Source organism: Uranotaenia lowii, chromosome 3 (assembly GCF_029784155.1).
Source record: "Uranotaenia lowii strain MFRU-FL chromosome 3, ASM2978415v1, whole genome shotgun sequence".
NCBI classification, from domain to species: Eukaryota; Metazoa; Arthropoda; class Insecta; order Diptera; family Culicidae; genus Uranotaenia; species Uranotaenia lowii.
This window is the reverse complement of record NC_073693.1, coordinates 165,519,778-165,533,823: the sequence shown is the minus strand read 5'-3', so window position 1 is coordinate 165,533,823 and position 14,046 is coordinate 165,519,778. Positions and strand designations below refer to the sequence as shown.

At 38.5% G+C, this 14,046-nt stretch overlaps 1 protein-coding gene across 1 annotated transcript; it reads left to right on the top strand.

Moving 5' to 3' along the window:
• Positions 1-5,435: 5,435 nt before the first annotated feature.
• LOC129752817 (uncharacterized) lies at positions 5,436-11,744 on the top strand. Its single transcript, XM_055748596.1, has one exon. The coding sequence runs from the start codon at positions 5,436-5,438 to the stop codon at positions 11,742-11,744; it is 6,309 nt and encodes a 2,102-aa protein (XP_055604571.1).
• The last annotated feature ends 2,302 nt before the right edge of the window (positions 11,745-14,046 follow it).

Below are 14,046 nucleotides of genomic sequence, written 5' to 3'. Positions count from 1 at the left end.
GTGCACATTTTCGCAACACCCCCTTTTTTGTGATTATTTTTGATGATAAGCGGAACCATTTCCATTTAAAATTAGCGCGGAAATCGGTGGAACTAGTAGAGATTTGAATGATTGAAATTACACATTTTATGTAAAAATGTTTTTCTTATAGAAAAAACGTTTAAACATTTAATTGATTAATAAAATGATGCAGTTTTCTTTTATATATTTTGTTTTATTAAAAGGAATTTAAATTCGATAAAAACTTATGATTCAACGAAAAGACAAAAGCGAATTGCTTGTAAGATTGGTTATTTGGATGCAGTTACTTGGAACCAGTTGAAGCAGTTATATTGTAATGGTAAAATTCTATTTTTTAAATACTTATTTAGTGCTCTACCAAATTTAACAGATAAGTTCTATTCATTTTTTTTGGGATTTAAATGATTTGAAAAATCGAATTTAAATGTCTTTGTATAAAACTAAATTTATAAAAGTAAACTGCAACTCTTTATAAATAAATTGAATGTTTTAACGTTTTTTTTTTCTTTAAGTAAAATAGGTAAATTTTACATAAAATGTGTATTTTCAATCATTCAAATCTCTACTAGTTCCACCGATTTCCGCGCTAATTTTAAATGGAAATGGTTCCGCTTATCATCAAAAATAATCACAAAAAAGGGGGTGTTGCGAAAATGTGCACTTTTCGATGTACGAGCCTTCCAAAATTGCCAATGAAATACACTAAATGCTTTCTATAGAGCTTCAGCAACTTCTAAACCCATCATAATGTATGAGTGAATTGTAGATCGTGGCTTGTTACAACTTTGTTTCAAAGACAGCGAACCATTTTATTCAATCTACAACGTGTCAGGATCAAAAAACTGTTTTTTCAATAGATTTTTTTTATTTTGACTGTAACTCCTGAGGGTGATGTGACAGGACTTTGACATATTCAACAAACTTAGTTATTTTGATCAGATAAACAACTTTGTCGAAGACATCAAAGCCCTAATTTGAAAAACAAAAAAGTAAGCATTTTTATCTAGCTATCGGTGGACCCCTCGGCACAAATTTTGATACTAGAATATGCTCCTTGTAAAACTAAACAATGTTGCTGAAGACATCAAATGTCTATCTCTTCATCCCTGGGCGCTATTAATTTCGTACAGCTAGATTGATGTTTTGCACCACTGTGCAGTGATGTCAATTGAATTTATTGTTTTTTTAATGCCAACAGACATACCTCTGTTAAACAGCTAATAACTTTTTGCCTTATTAGATGTCAACGAGAATCTTGACTGGGACCGAGTGAAGACGCGGGCTCCGGATCGTCAACAGTGGAGTTCTTTTACCACGGACCTATGCACCGGAGGATCGACGCGGGAACATTAAGTAAGTAAGTAAGTTATTAGATACGAAGTTACGGTGTTGCACAAAGTTGTTCAGCGGAAAATTTCCTTTGAAGAATTTATAAATTGGCACAACACCCATGACCAGGCTCGGTTCCACAAAAGAAACAAAATTATGTTGATTTTTCAGTACAAAATACTCAATTTTCCCATACAAACCTAAAAGCTCAAATTTACTCATGTAAACGGTACTTAAAAATTCAGCAAAGAATCCTGGATGACTTTTGTACCAATACGAAGCTTTTTATACCCCAGGGTTTGAGAAATTCAAAAAGACCCCAAATCGACTCAGTCTATTGACGTATGTTAACCTCCCTTTGCGGTTATGGTCTATATGATCCGAACTGTACTTTCTCGAAGCGATATTTTAAGAACGGTTAATGCTAGATACATGAAATATTCTGACTTACCAGAGCTATCCAGCAAAAAAAAGACAATTGACCCATTCCAGCGTGACGTCACAACGTTTGCAAAACAATTTTTTGGTATATTGTATGTAAGTTTTACAGGTCATATCGCACATTGTTAAAAATTGTACATTATAAGGTCAAAATTTAATTCTCTACAATTTGAAACCAAAAGTATTTGTATCGAATACATAGTTAACAAAATATAAGCAAAAGGAATCGTGACGTCACAACGCGCCTCTTTTTCCACTTTTCAGTTTTTTTTACAACGCCGCATTTTTCTGCTCTTCTATTTGATCAAATTTTATGAAAATTTCAGGAAAGTATCGTTTCATTACAACCAACAAATCGCTGTTTTTGATTTTTTCAAATTTTGATTTCAATTTATTTTAGGGCGATTCAGTTTCGTGACGTCACAACGCACCATTTTTTTTAAGCAGGGTTTTGCAAAGCGTTGTGACGTCACGAAATTTTATGGTTAGCTACATGAAATAAATCAAAGTATAATCTTAAAATTAATGCTTAATTTATTTAAAATGCTTAAAAACTTACTAAATAATGTGAATGGGTGATGAAATCGATCCATTTATTCCCAAAAATTAAAAGGAATTAAATCTCAATGGCCCATATAAGCAGATAAGGTGTGCAACACTGCTCACATCAATTTTATTCGAAGTTTTTTTGTGCGATCATGTGAATATTATTTAGGACAAAACTAAAACTAGGAAATATTTATTCGTTAAAGCGTTGAAATGTGTTTCTGAATCTTTTTAATCTTTAATGGCAAAGGAAAGGAAAAATAAATGATAATTTCAAAGCCTTCGATCTTTTCAAAGATAGTTTATCGACACTGGAGTGCCTAAATCAGCCATCTAATAAAAATCCTATAAGTTGCAAGCTTAAATAGATCCTAGGCCTAACACAAAGTACAGTGCCAAATTTGGGGATTGGCCTACGGAAATAGATGGCACAATGAGCCTAAAAATTGTATGGAATTATGAGAAATTGGGTTGGGAAGGACATGAAAACCAAGTTATGCACCAATTTCTGAAGTCCCTATCGGCTGATTTGTTTTAATTATAGTCATTTACAAAACTTTCATTATGACAAATAGTTTATCTCAAGATCCCATTTCGACTATGGTTTAGTTTAAAAGGTTTTTGAGTTTCAAAAATTAGCTTCTGATGGGTCAAATACAAAAAAATACCTGATCGTTAATCGACGCTTTATTTGAACGTTATAGCTGTTTTATGATAAATCAAATCGAAACGCGTTCCTCAGATGAAATATTGTCATAATCAAAGCTTTAAAATATAAAAATTAAAAGAAAAGTTGGTTGATAAAGACCCAAATTATTGACGGAAAACGGTTTTTTTATCATGACGAACAAAATCTACATAATTCCATACAAACTTCTGGTGCGTTGCGCAGCCCCTTCCCTTAGAATAATATGACCCAAATTTTGCATGAGACCTTGTGCTAGTACATATTTGAATTTATTTAATTTTGTAATTCAGTTCAAAGTCTCTTTTGTGAGATTTTATGTGAACACGGGGTTAGATTTGGATTATCTAGTGACATTCTGTGAGGTGGAAATTTCAATAAGGGCAGTTTTTTTTTATTAAAATAATGTAATTAATTTTATTAATTAATTTTCTTTGAAAATCTTATGAAATTTTTTTATAAAAAAGTAGATCTATTAAGTTTACCATGTTCAAAGATTTCTTTGAATCTCATTACATTTATTTCATGGAACTTATTTTGTTTGAACATAATGCCAGAAAGAAATAGAAGCTACTGGCGGTGATTTTCATTCTAACATAGATATATGAAGAACTTGATATTTTGCAAGGTTTTTATTCAAATCACATATAACTACCTGCTTTATGATTCACAAATATTCTTTTACAAAATCGATGAGGATTTCATTTATTTGATACTTTGTTTATTCTTGAAGCAAGCGTTTTAAAGCGCTGTTTTATATGTTTTATTAGAAATGATTAAAAACAACTGAGTTAATGCCAAAAAAATTTTAGTTTCTTTAAAAACTTGATAATAGAATTCGTTTATTAAAGCATATTGTTGTGTTGAACTTGTATTGAAGAATACTATCATAGTGTTGAAGTAAAAAGTCTTGAACGGTTTCGAAAAAAAAGTAAATAAATTTTCGTGACGTCACAACGCATTCTTTACCCGGGTGCAACTCACAACCTGCTAAACCGATTTTCAATCTAAAAATTGCATTAAATTCCACTCAAAAAGTTTGAAGAGACCTCCAATTTTCGACAATATGTGAAATTTCAGTAAATCATAAATTTAAAAACAGTAGAATTTTCGTGACGTCACAACGCTTAAAAATAGATACCTTTATCAACGATTCTGGAGCGTTAACTTGCAGTGACTGTTATTTATCTTGTATCATGCTTAAAAGATGGCTTTTCTACCATCATTTTGCAATTATCGTTTTTGACATAGCTAAATTTTTGACAAAGTTATGTTATAAATAAAAAATATTTGCAAAAATCAATTTAATTTCATACTAAAATTTTTAAATTTCAACGTTAACATACGCAATTCTAAAAAAAGGTAGCTGAAAATCTTTTAATGGAAAATGACACTCAAGAAATAACCTTTCTAACGCTATGTAATTTATTTTTGGATAATGAAAAATAAAAATCGGTTCTCCAGTTGAGGGGTGCTTGGAATGGGTCAATTAGATAGCCGGTTAGGATCATATAGACCCAGATAATTGTTTTGGTTGTAAAATCAATATACGGAACCGATTTTTTATAAACTGTATCTACCATTTTAAAATCATCCAAATGTCTGCTATCAGAAGTTTCTTAAAAATTTGCGTTTTGATTTTTGTAGTCTTCAAAACACGACCTTGAAGCCAAAAAGTCCTAAAAAATAGATGCATCAACGATAATTCATTTAGTTGAAGTCGTATTGAAAAACTTTTGATTTATGTGGATTCCGATAGATTGAGAACTTAAACTATAATAGTAAAAGTGCTTGGTTCTACAGACCACAGCTGGTGTTGCGGACCACTGAACATGCGTAATGAGCGAGACGTGAGTTCCGAGCGATCTCACCACGAATTGGAAATGTCAGCGCGGCGGATCTTCGAATAGCATATACAACTGTCAACAGGAGCATAAAAAGTAGCTAACGAGTTTATGATCAGTTGTACTCAAGAGGAAGTCAGTGAATTGTATTTTGAAGTTGTAAGAATTTATTACCATAACATTGAACCATATTATTAAGCTTTTCTATCTAAATATTAGGGCCTAGACGTGGAAGATTTGTAGTGTCAGTTAGGTGTAAATTTATAAACATCTTTCCCCAACTGGTAAGAACTCTGGATTCTGTTGTTATAGTGCTTGCAATCAACTGTTGTATTTCGATAGATACTCAACTGCTGCAGCTGAACAAGGGTTTGCTCACTAACAGTACGACAAAATATTTACAATAGCCAGAAAAACACTAAAATGTACGTATACACTGTAAATCCTCGGTCCGACCCTAAATTAATTAATAATCTAATATATTTTAGTTTTGAAGCTATTGCTGTCAGAAATACAGTGATTTTTCTTAGTCCAATCCGGAACAAACTTCAAAAATTTTACGAAGCACTATGGAAAACAACGGTATGTTGTCGAATCCCGACCAGCTAACTTGTGCGGAAATCGCTACAGGAAACTGTCATCTATGTTCCGGATCAGACAGTCTGGACAATCTTGTCGGCTGTGACGAGTGCTCAGTTTGGGCGCACTATGGTTGCGCAGGAGTTTCCTCCGCGGTAGAAGCCACGGATCGTAGTTGGAAATGCGAGCGATGTAAGTCGAAATCTAATTCGGAAGTGCCAAACAAACCCAAGTCACGATGTAGCAAACGATCTTCACGCGCCGAACTGGAGCTGCAAAAACTAAAAGAAGAAAAGGATTTGCAACTTAAGGCATTAGAAGAAGAGGAGAAGGCCAGAAGAGAGTTTCAACAAAAGAAAACGCAGATTGAAGCCGAATATCTGCGAAAGAAATATGTTTGTATAGAAGCATCGGAAGAAGGAAGCGTCAAAAGTCGATCGAGTCAGGGTAGAAGTAAACAGATCGTGGAAAACTGGTTGGAGAAAAGCCCGACGGAACCAACACCGGAGTTTGAGCTACCAGCACAGTTATCCGCAGATCATCTACCCAGGTTAACGGATAACATTCGATCGGAAAAGAGTATAATTCCCAACGTAGGGACACCTGAACAATGCAGCTTAATACCAACATCTTCGTCTACACCGCATAGCAGGCAGATTCGGCCAACCGCCAGGACACAACCTGCTCCATTGATTTCACAAGATTTGAGGAATTATTTGGATGTAATCCCACCCATTGTTAGTGGCACCACAAATACCCGTCTAGTTCCACGAGTGAGTTTTCCCAATCAAGGAACCTTCCCGAAACCAGCACCGAATGTGGCCTCCTTGGGAAGCTGGGAAGCCTTTAACAGTATCAGTTTATCCGGAAAGTCTTTAAATCAACCGCCAAATGCGCATGGAAGTCCCCTGTCGACTATTACCGAGGAGTCTAGGTTGTCTGATGAGCTTCAGTTGAATCATGCTCAGTCCATACCTAACTGTACACCAATTAGCCTCAACTTTCCTTCGTTGCCCTCTCAAGGAGATACGTTATCTCAAATGAGATTACCGTTCACCCATTCAGTGGAATATCAGGCAGGTTACGCGATACCCAGAGCGCCACAGTTACTAATTGATGCTTCGGCATCGGCATCAGGTAACACTTTCCGCCCCAATATAAGCCCTATTACCCAACCTGGTTCTAAAGTAACCTGGGTATCCTATCCAGGAACTGCGGTTCCAATTCCAAGTGTAAGTGTCAACTCGCCTATGCTACCGACAGCAATTCTACATGATGCTGGTCCAACAACTGGGGATATGTTCCCACAAAACACAAACCTTTCTTTAAACCCATTTAAAACGAACCAAGTAGAGAGAAGCTGTGGACCGACCAGCGCACAGCTAGCTGCCCGGCAAACAATGCAATGCAGGGACCTGCCAAATTTTTCGGGAGATCCAGAAGAGTGGCCACTATTCTTTTGCACGTATAAGAACAGCACCGAAATGTGTGGGTACAATAATGCGGAAAATTTAGCTAGACTTCAGAGATGTCTGACGGGCCAAGCACGAGAATCCGTAAAAAGTCAACTACTTAGTCCCGCACTTGTGCCGGAAATTATTGAAACATTGCAAATGTGTTACGGGCGCCCTGAACTTTTAATCGACGCTATGCTGATGACTTTGCGTAATACTCCGTGTCCGAAACATGAAAACCTTCAATCAATAATTACATATGGGCTAGCAGTGAAAAATACGGTTGCATACATGATGAATGCCGAGCTCGTGGACCATCTCTCAAATCCGTCGCTATTGAAGGAGCTTGTCGGAAAGCTTCCCACTCAATTCCAAATCGAATGGTCACGCTTCAAAAGACAAAGCACGAAAGTCAACGTGGCAACCTTTGGAGAGTATATGTCCGAGCTAGTTGCTGTAACGGCAGATCTAGTAACTCCGAAAAATACTGGTTCCTTAGAGAAAGTTGGAAAGACAAGTCGAAATAACCAAAAACTTTTTTTGCACTCGGATGTCCAAGACACGAACACACAAGAGACCGCAATCGACGATATAGCCCACCAAAAGGCCTGTGCGTATTGTGTAGACCCCGCCCATCAAGTGGCAAATTGCCAGCTATTTCAAGCCCTTGATATTGACGGAAGATGGAAGGCTATCAAGCGTAAAGGAATGTGCTGGACCTGTCTAGTTCCTCACAAGAAATGGCCTTGTCGGTCTAACAAAGAATGTCGAGTAGATGGATGTAGATCCAGACACCACGTTTTGTTACATTCTCCTTCTGGAACTAAACCAAAGGATATATCCACCCAAGCTCAACAAAAACCTCCGTCCGAAACGGCCCACCAAAATCATCATTTGACATCATCAGAGGCTATGTTTCGTTATTTGCCTGTAACCGTTTTCGGACCAGACAAAAAGATCGACACCTACGCTTTCCTCGACGACGGCTCATCCTCGACCCTTGTTGAAGGCTCGTTAGCTAAAGAACTCGGCGTGTCAGGTCCACGCGATACTTTATGGCTCACATGGACTGATAACATCAGTCGTGAGGAAAGAGAATCTCAGCGTATCTCGTTGGAGATTTCAGGACGAGGAATGGACAATAAATTCAAGATTGAAAATATACGAACCGTAAAACAGCTGAAACTGCCTAGTCAATCATTCGACTACCTAAAGATGCAAAAGAAGTATTCGCATTTGAAAGGACTTCCTTTGGAAAGCTACTTTGACGCGGTTCCTAAAATAATTATCGGAATAGATCACGTGCACTTGCTCACGACACTCAGGGTCAGAGAAGGACACAGCGGAGATCCAGTTGGCACCAAAACGCGATTAGGTTGGTCCGTATTCGGTAAACAGAAAGAATTTGAATTAGATGAGGTCGGGCTAAACTTTCACATGGAATCCGATCAATCAGCTGTAGGTGAAGATCAATCGTTACATGAATTGATGGGAAATTTCTTTAGTCTGGAGGACCAAGTTGAACACTCGACTCGAGAAACTGCTTCCGAAATTCGGGCACGTGAGATTCTGGAAAAAACAACAACGCGTATTGGGAAGCGATTCGAAACCGGGCTACTCTGGAAATACGACTATCGTTGTTTTCCAGACAGCTATCCTACCGCGGAACGAAGGTTACGGGGTTTGGAGAAACGTCTGGCTAAAGATCCACAGTTGGAAGAGAATGTGCGGCAACAAGTAGCAAGTTACATCGAAAAAGGTTATGCTCATCTTGCGACGAACGAGGAGCTCGAGCAAACGAATCCCGATCACGTCTGGTATCTACCTTTAGGTGTTGTAAGAAACCCAAAAAAACCAGAAAAAATCAGACTTATTTGGGACGCAGCAGCGAGAACCAACGGCGTCTCACTTAACGACATGCTGGTCAAAGGCCCCGATATGCTTACCTCGTTACCAGCAGTATTGACAAGATTCCGACAGCGAAACATAGCCATAACCGGTGACATCAGAGAAATGTTTCACCAAGTCAGAATCAGATCCGAGGACAAGCAAGCACAAAGATTCTTATTCAGAAATAATCCCAAAACCTTACCACAAATATACGTGATGGATGTTGCAACATTTGGGGCAACTTGTTCCCCTTGTATCGCCCAATTCATCAAGAATAAGAATGCTGAACAGTATGCTGAGACGTTGCCGGAGGCGGCCGAAGCCATAATAAATGGACACTATGTGGATGATTATCTGGAAAGCCTCGATACCCCAGAGGAAGCTGTCGAAAGGATGAAACAAGTTCAATACATACATCGCATGGGCGGTTTTGAACTACGCAATTTTTTATCAAATTCAGAAGAGGTGTTGGAAGAGCTAGGAGTTACGAATCAACTGATAGACAAGTCTTTGTTACTAGATCCAGGAAAAGATAGAGAGGAAGTAGCAGAAAGAGTGTTAGGCATGATTTGGAAACCAAAGACGGATACGTTTACTTTCGGAACTGCGGTTCCACCAGGAATCGAACCATTGATTACTGGAGGAACAATACCGACCAAAAGGCAAGTGCTTCGTACGATCATGAGCCTGTATGACCCGCTAGGTTTGGTGGCACACTTCATCGTCCACGGAAAAATAATGATGCAGGAGATTTGGAAGTACGGAGCCTCTTGGGACGAACCGATTCCTGACGAGCTTCAGGCTAGCTGGATACAGTGGACAGGGCTCCTGAGAAAACTGAATGAAGTAAGCGTTCCGAGGTGCTTCTTTCCGGGGATGAAATTCCTTTCATCAACTGAACTTCAACTGCACGTACTAGTAGATGCCAGTGAAGCGGCCTTTGCAAGTGTTGCCTACCTTCGAATTGTGGATAACGACACCCCTCGTTGTGCTCTTGTTGCAGCCAAGACAAAAGTAGCCCCACTTAAACCACTTTCCATGCCGCGATCTGAATTACAAGCTGCGATGATCGGCGCCACACTTATGTCTAATGTTGTAAAAATGATAAAGCTACCAGTAACGAAGCGTTTCCTTTGGACAGATTCTTTGACAGTTTTGTCTTGGTTGCGAACAGATAGTCGGCGTTACCATTCTTATGTTTCGTATCGAGTTGGAGAAATTCTCACAAAAACAACCGTTAGCGAATGGCGATTTGTTCCTTCGAAGTTGAACGTAGCTGATGATGCAACCAAGTGGGGAAATGGACCTAGTTTTTCTCCCGAATGCCGATGGTTCACTGGCCCAGATTTTCTTCATCAATCCGAAGAAATGTGGCCAAAAGATAGAAGTTGTTCTCCGCCTCGAGACGAATTAAAAACTGTGTTCCTTAATCATCATGGACATTTGAGAATACCGCTTGTTGTCTTCGCAAACTTTTCTCGATGGGATCGCTTATTGCGGTCAATGGCCTATGTAGTAAGAGCAGGAAAAAAATTTAAAAAAATTCCTGCATCTGGACCCATTACCGCAGCAGAGTTTCAGGCTGCAGAAACGTTCCTATGGAAAGAAGTACAAGCAGAGGTATTTGCAGAAGAGTATGCAATCCTGGAAAACAATAAGAATAAAAATGAGCAACTGCCAATACCGAAATCTAGTCAACTTTACAAGCTATCCCCGTACATCGATGAAGACGGCGTGATTCGAATGAACAGCAGGATTGGGGCAGCCAACTTCGCCCCTTTCGAAGCTAAGTATCCCATTATTCTTCCTAAAAACCACCACCTCACTTACCTCCTCGTCAACAGCTACCACCGGTGCTACCTGCATTGCAATAACGAAACAGTGTGCAATGAAATCCACCAACGTTTCCGCATACCCAATTTACGCGTGGTAGTTAGACATGTAGCCAATAATTGTCCGTTGTGTCGAATTCGCAGAGCTAAACCAAAACCACCGATGATGGCCCCTCTTCCGACTGGTCGTCTGGCTCCTTATACCAAGCCTTTCACTCATACGGGAATCGACTATTTTGGCCCGATACTAGTGAAGCAAAACCGTAGCCTGGTGAAACGCTGGGGTGCACTCTTCACCTGTCTAACGATAAGAGCAGTCCACATCGAAATTGTACACAGTCTTTCCTCAAACTCCTGCATTATGGCAATACGGAGATTTGTAGCTCGTCGAGGATCCCCTTTGTCATTTTATTCGGACAATGGAACCAATTTCAAAGGAGCAAGCAATATCCTGACTGCAGAATTGCGTGAAGTTCACGAAAAATGTGCAATAACCTTCACGAACGCGAGTACTCAGTGGAATTTCAATCCTCCTGTCGCGCCCCATATGGGAGGCGCCTGGGAGCGTATGGTCCGTTCAATTAAGGTGGCTATGAATGCGATTGGTGAACATCCTAGGAATCCCTGTGATGAAGTGCTGGAAACGGTTGCGCTAGAGGCTGAAGCTATAGTGAACTCTCGACCACTGACCTATGTCCCTCTTGGAAACACAGATGCCGAAGCACTTACGCCTAACCATTTCCTGCTATACGGAGAAAAATGTATAACGCAACCAATTCGTCCAGTGAAACTCGATGGAGCAGCTTTACGTGATAGTTGGCGCTTGTCACAAACTTTGGTCGATATGTTTTGGCTCAGATGGATTCGAGAGTATTTACCAGTGATTGCTCGTCGCACGAAATGGTTCGACCCAATCAAACCTTTAGAAGCCGGGGATGTCGTCCTTATTGTCAACGAAAAAAGACGAAATGGTTGGGAACGCGGATTGATAATAGAAGTCGTTAAAGGAGCAGATGGGCAAGTACGGCAGGCATACGTGCAAAGCGGAAATGGAATTATCCGTCGACCAGCAACGGTACTAGCTCTGCTGGATGTTAGTAGTTCAACAGAAGGAAGTTCTTGATCGCCAGAACTACACGGGTGGGGGAATGTTGCGGACCACTGAACATGCGTAATGAGCGAGACGTGAGTTCCGAGCGATCTCACCACGAATTGGAAATGTCAGCGCGGCGGATCTTCGAATAGCATATACAACTGTCAACAGGAGCATAAAAAGTAGCTAACGAGTTTATGATCAGTTGTACTCAAGAGGAAGTCAGTGAATTGTATTTTGAAGTTGTAAGAATTTATTACCATAACATTGAACCATATTATTAAGCTTTTCTATCTAAATATTAGGGCCTAGACGTGGAAGATTTGTAGTGTCAGTTAGGTGTAAATTTATAAACATCTTTCCCCAACTGGTAAGAACTCTGGATTCTGTTGTTATAGTGCTTGCAATCAACTGTTGTATTTCGATAGATACTCAACTGCTGCAGCTGAACAAGGGTTTGCTCACTAACAGTACGACAAAATATTTACAATAGCCAGAAAAACACTAAAATGTACGTATACACTGTAAATCCTCGGTCCGACCCTAAATTAATTAATAATCTAATATATTTTAGTTTTGAAGCTATTGCTGTCAGAAATACAGTGATTTTTCTTAGTCCAATCCGGAACAGCTGGTAAGCAATAACTTGTGAACTACATAATTGTTTCGTATTCAGACACTTAAAAAAGTCTATTTCGTTACGAGCTATAACTTGAAAAAGTGGATAAAAACGTTTACAAATGTATTTTAAAACTTTTTGCCAATCACTGTAGGGACATAATGAGAACCCCCACTGGGGCAGTATAAACAACATTAATCGGGGCACGATGAGTATCCTGCCGTTTAATCTAGCAGCGAATTCAACTGAAGTCAACTGAATTACAGCTACAGCTTGACTTGTTTCGCCTGACAATTTGGTTATTGGTTAGTTTTTGGAAAGGTTCACTTTGGAAAGGACTGGAGTTCGATTCCTGGTCGAGGTGATTTTTTTTCTTTTACCATTCATGATCGATGTATTTTGCACTAAACGGTGAGTCGTAAATCCATCAAACAAAGCAATAACAGAAAAATGTATGTCTGTAGAATACAAACAGTTCACATATACTCATACATTATCTTCCTGGTGCTTTGTTTGGTGGATGATGCTACTATTCGTATAATGCAACAATCAAAATAATCGATCATGAACGGTAAATGAAAAAAAAATCACCTCGACAGAAATCGAACTCGAGTCTTCTGATTACCTCTCCGACACCTTACCAATAGGCTTAATCGTCAGTTGTAAACTAGTCAAGCTGTAGCTCTATAATTCTGTTAACTTCATCGAGTTGAATTCGCTGCTAGATTCTACGGCAGAAAATACTCATCGTTCCCCGATCAATGGTGCTCTGATCGCCCCGAATCAACAAGTTAAATTAAAAACGCGTTTTAAAATTGAATATAGTGAAAATAAAACAAATAATGATTGTGAAAATTGAGGAACAATGTGTACATCATGTTGCAATGCGAATCTTATAGATCAAGATAATTTAACGATCATAAAAGCTTAATGCTCAAAAATTATAATATTTTCGTCACTTGAGAACTTGGTTGATAAATATTTCTGTAAAGATGATAATGAGATTTCTTTTTGCTCAAAAATTAATGCTGTAGGAGGTTCAAAACTGTTCCCATGAGAATTTATTTGAGAAAATTCGTATTTTCGTGGGAAAGAGGAGTGCTTACCATGCCCCGGAGCTCGTTATGCTCTTATCTCCCCTACTTAATAAAATATTTAACTTCATCTACACGTCTTTATCTTCTTCGTGCTCGTGAATCAATGTTATGAAAATCGTCATAAGATTGTTCGAGTAGTGTCCAATTTCAAGTGGATTTTGTATGAGAGCTCCGACCGACCGTCCGTTCTTACGTGGTGGTGTTTCAACGAAAACGCCTTCATTTTTATATATAAGACTAGCTGACCCGGTGTGCTTTGCAACACCTATTCAAAATATATGATATTTTCAGAAATTATTAAATTTTTTATTATTTTGTTGACATTATTTCAAATCAAATTATAACATAATTCAAAATATATAGTATTCAAAATGAGAGCTGCAGCTGGAGTTTCGAATTGCAATACAAATATAACTTTAACTAATTTTCGGAATCTTGATCTATAAATTTATGTTAAAGATCTGATAATTTTAATCTGATTCCATAAGCTTCGCCCTGAAAAAGGAGGATCTCAAATTAATCGTACGCAAACAATCTATCTTAATAAATATGGTTGGTTTTGCTTGATAAGTCCTGGATTTATGCTAAAAAAACTTATAAGAGAGCCCCCCTGTCC

Excerpts from the sequence above, each read along its gene's own strand:
- LOC129752817 (XM_055748596.1), top strand. The coding sequence starts at position 5,436 with ATGGAAAACAACGGTATGTTGTCGAATCCCGACCAGCTAACTTGTGCG.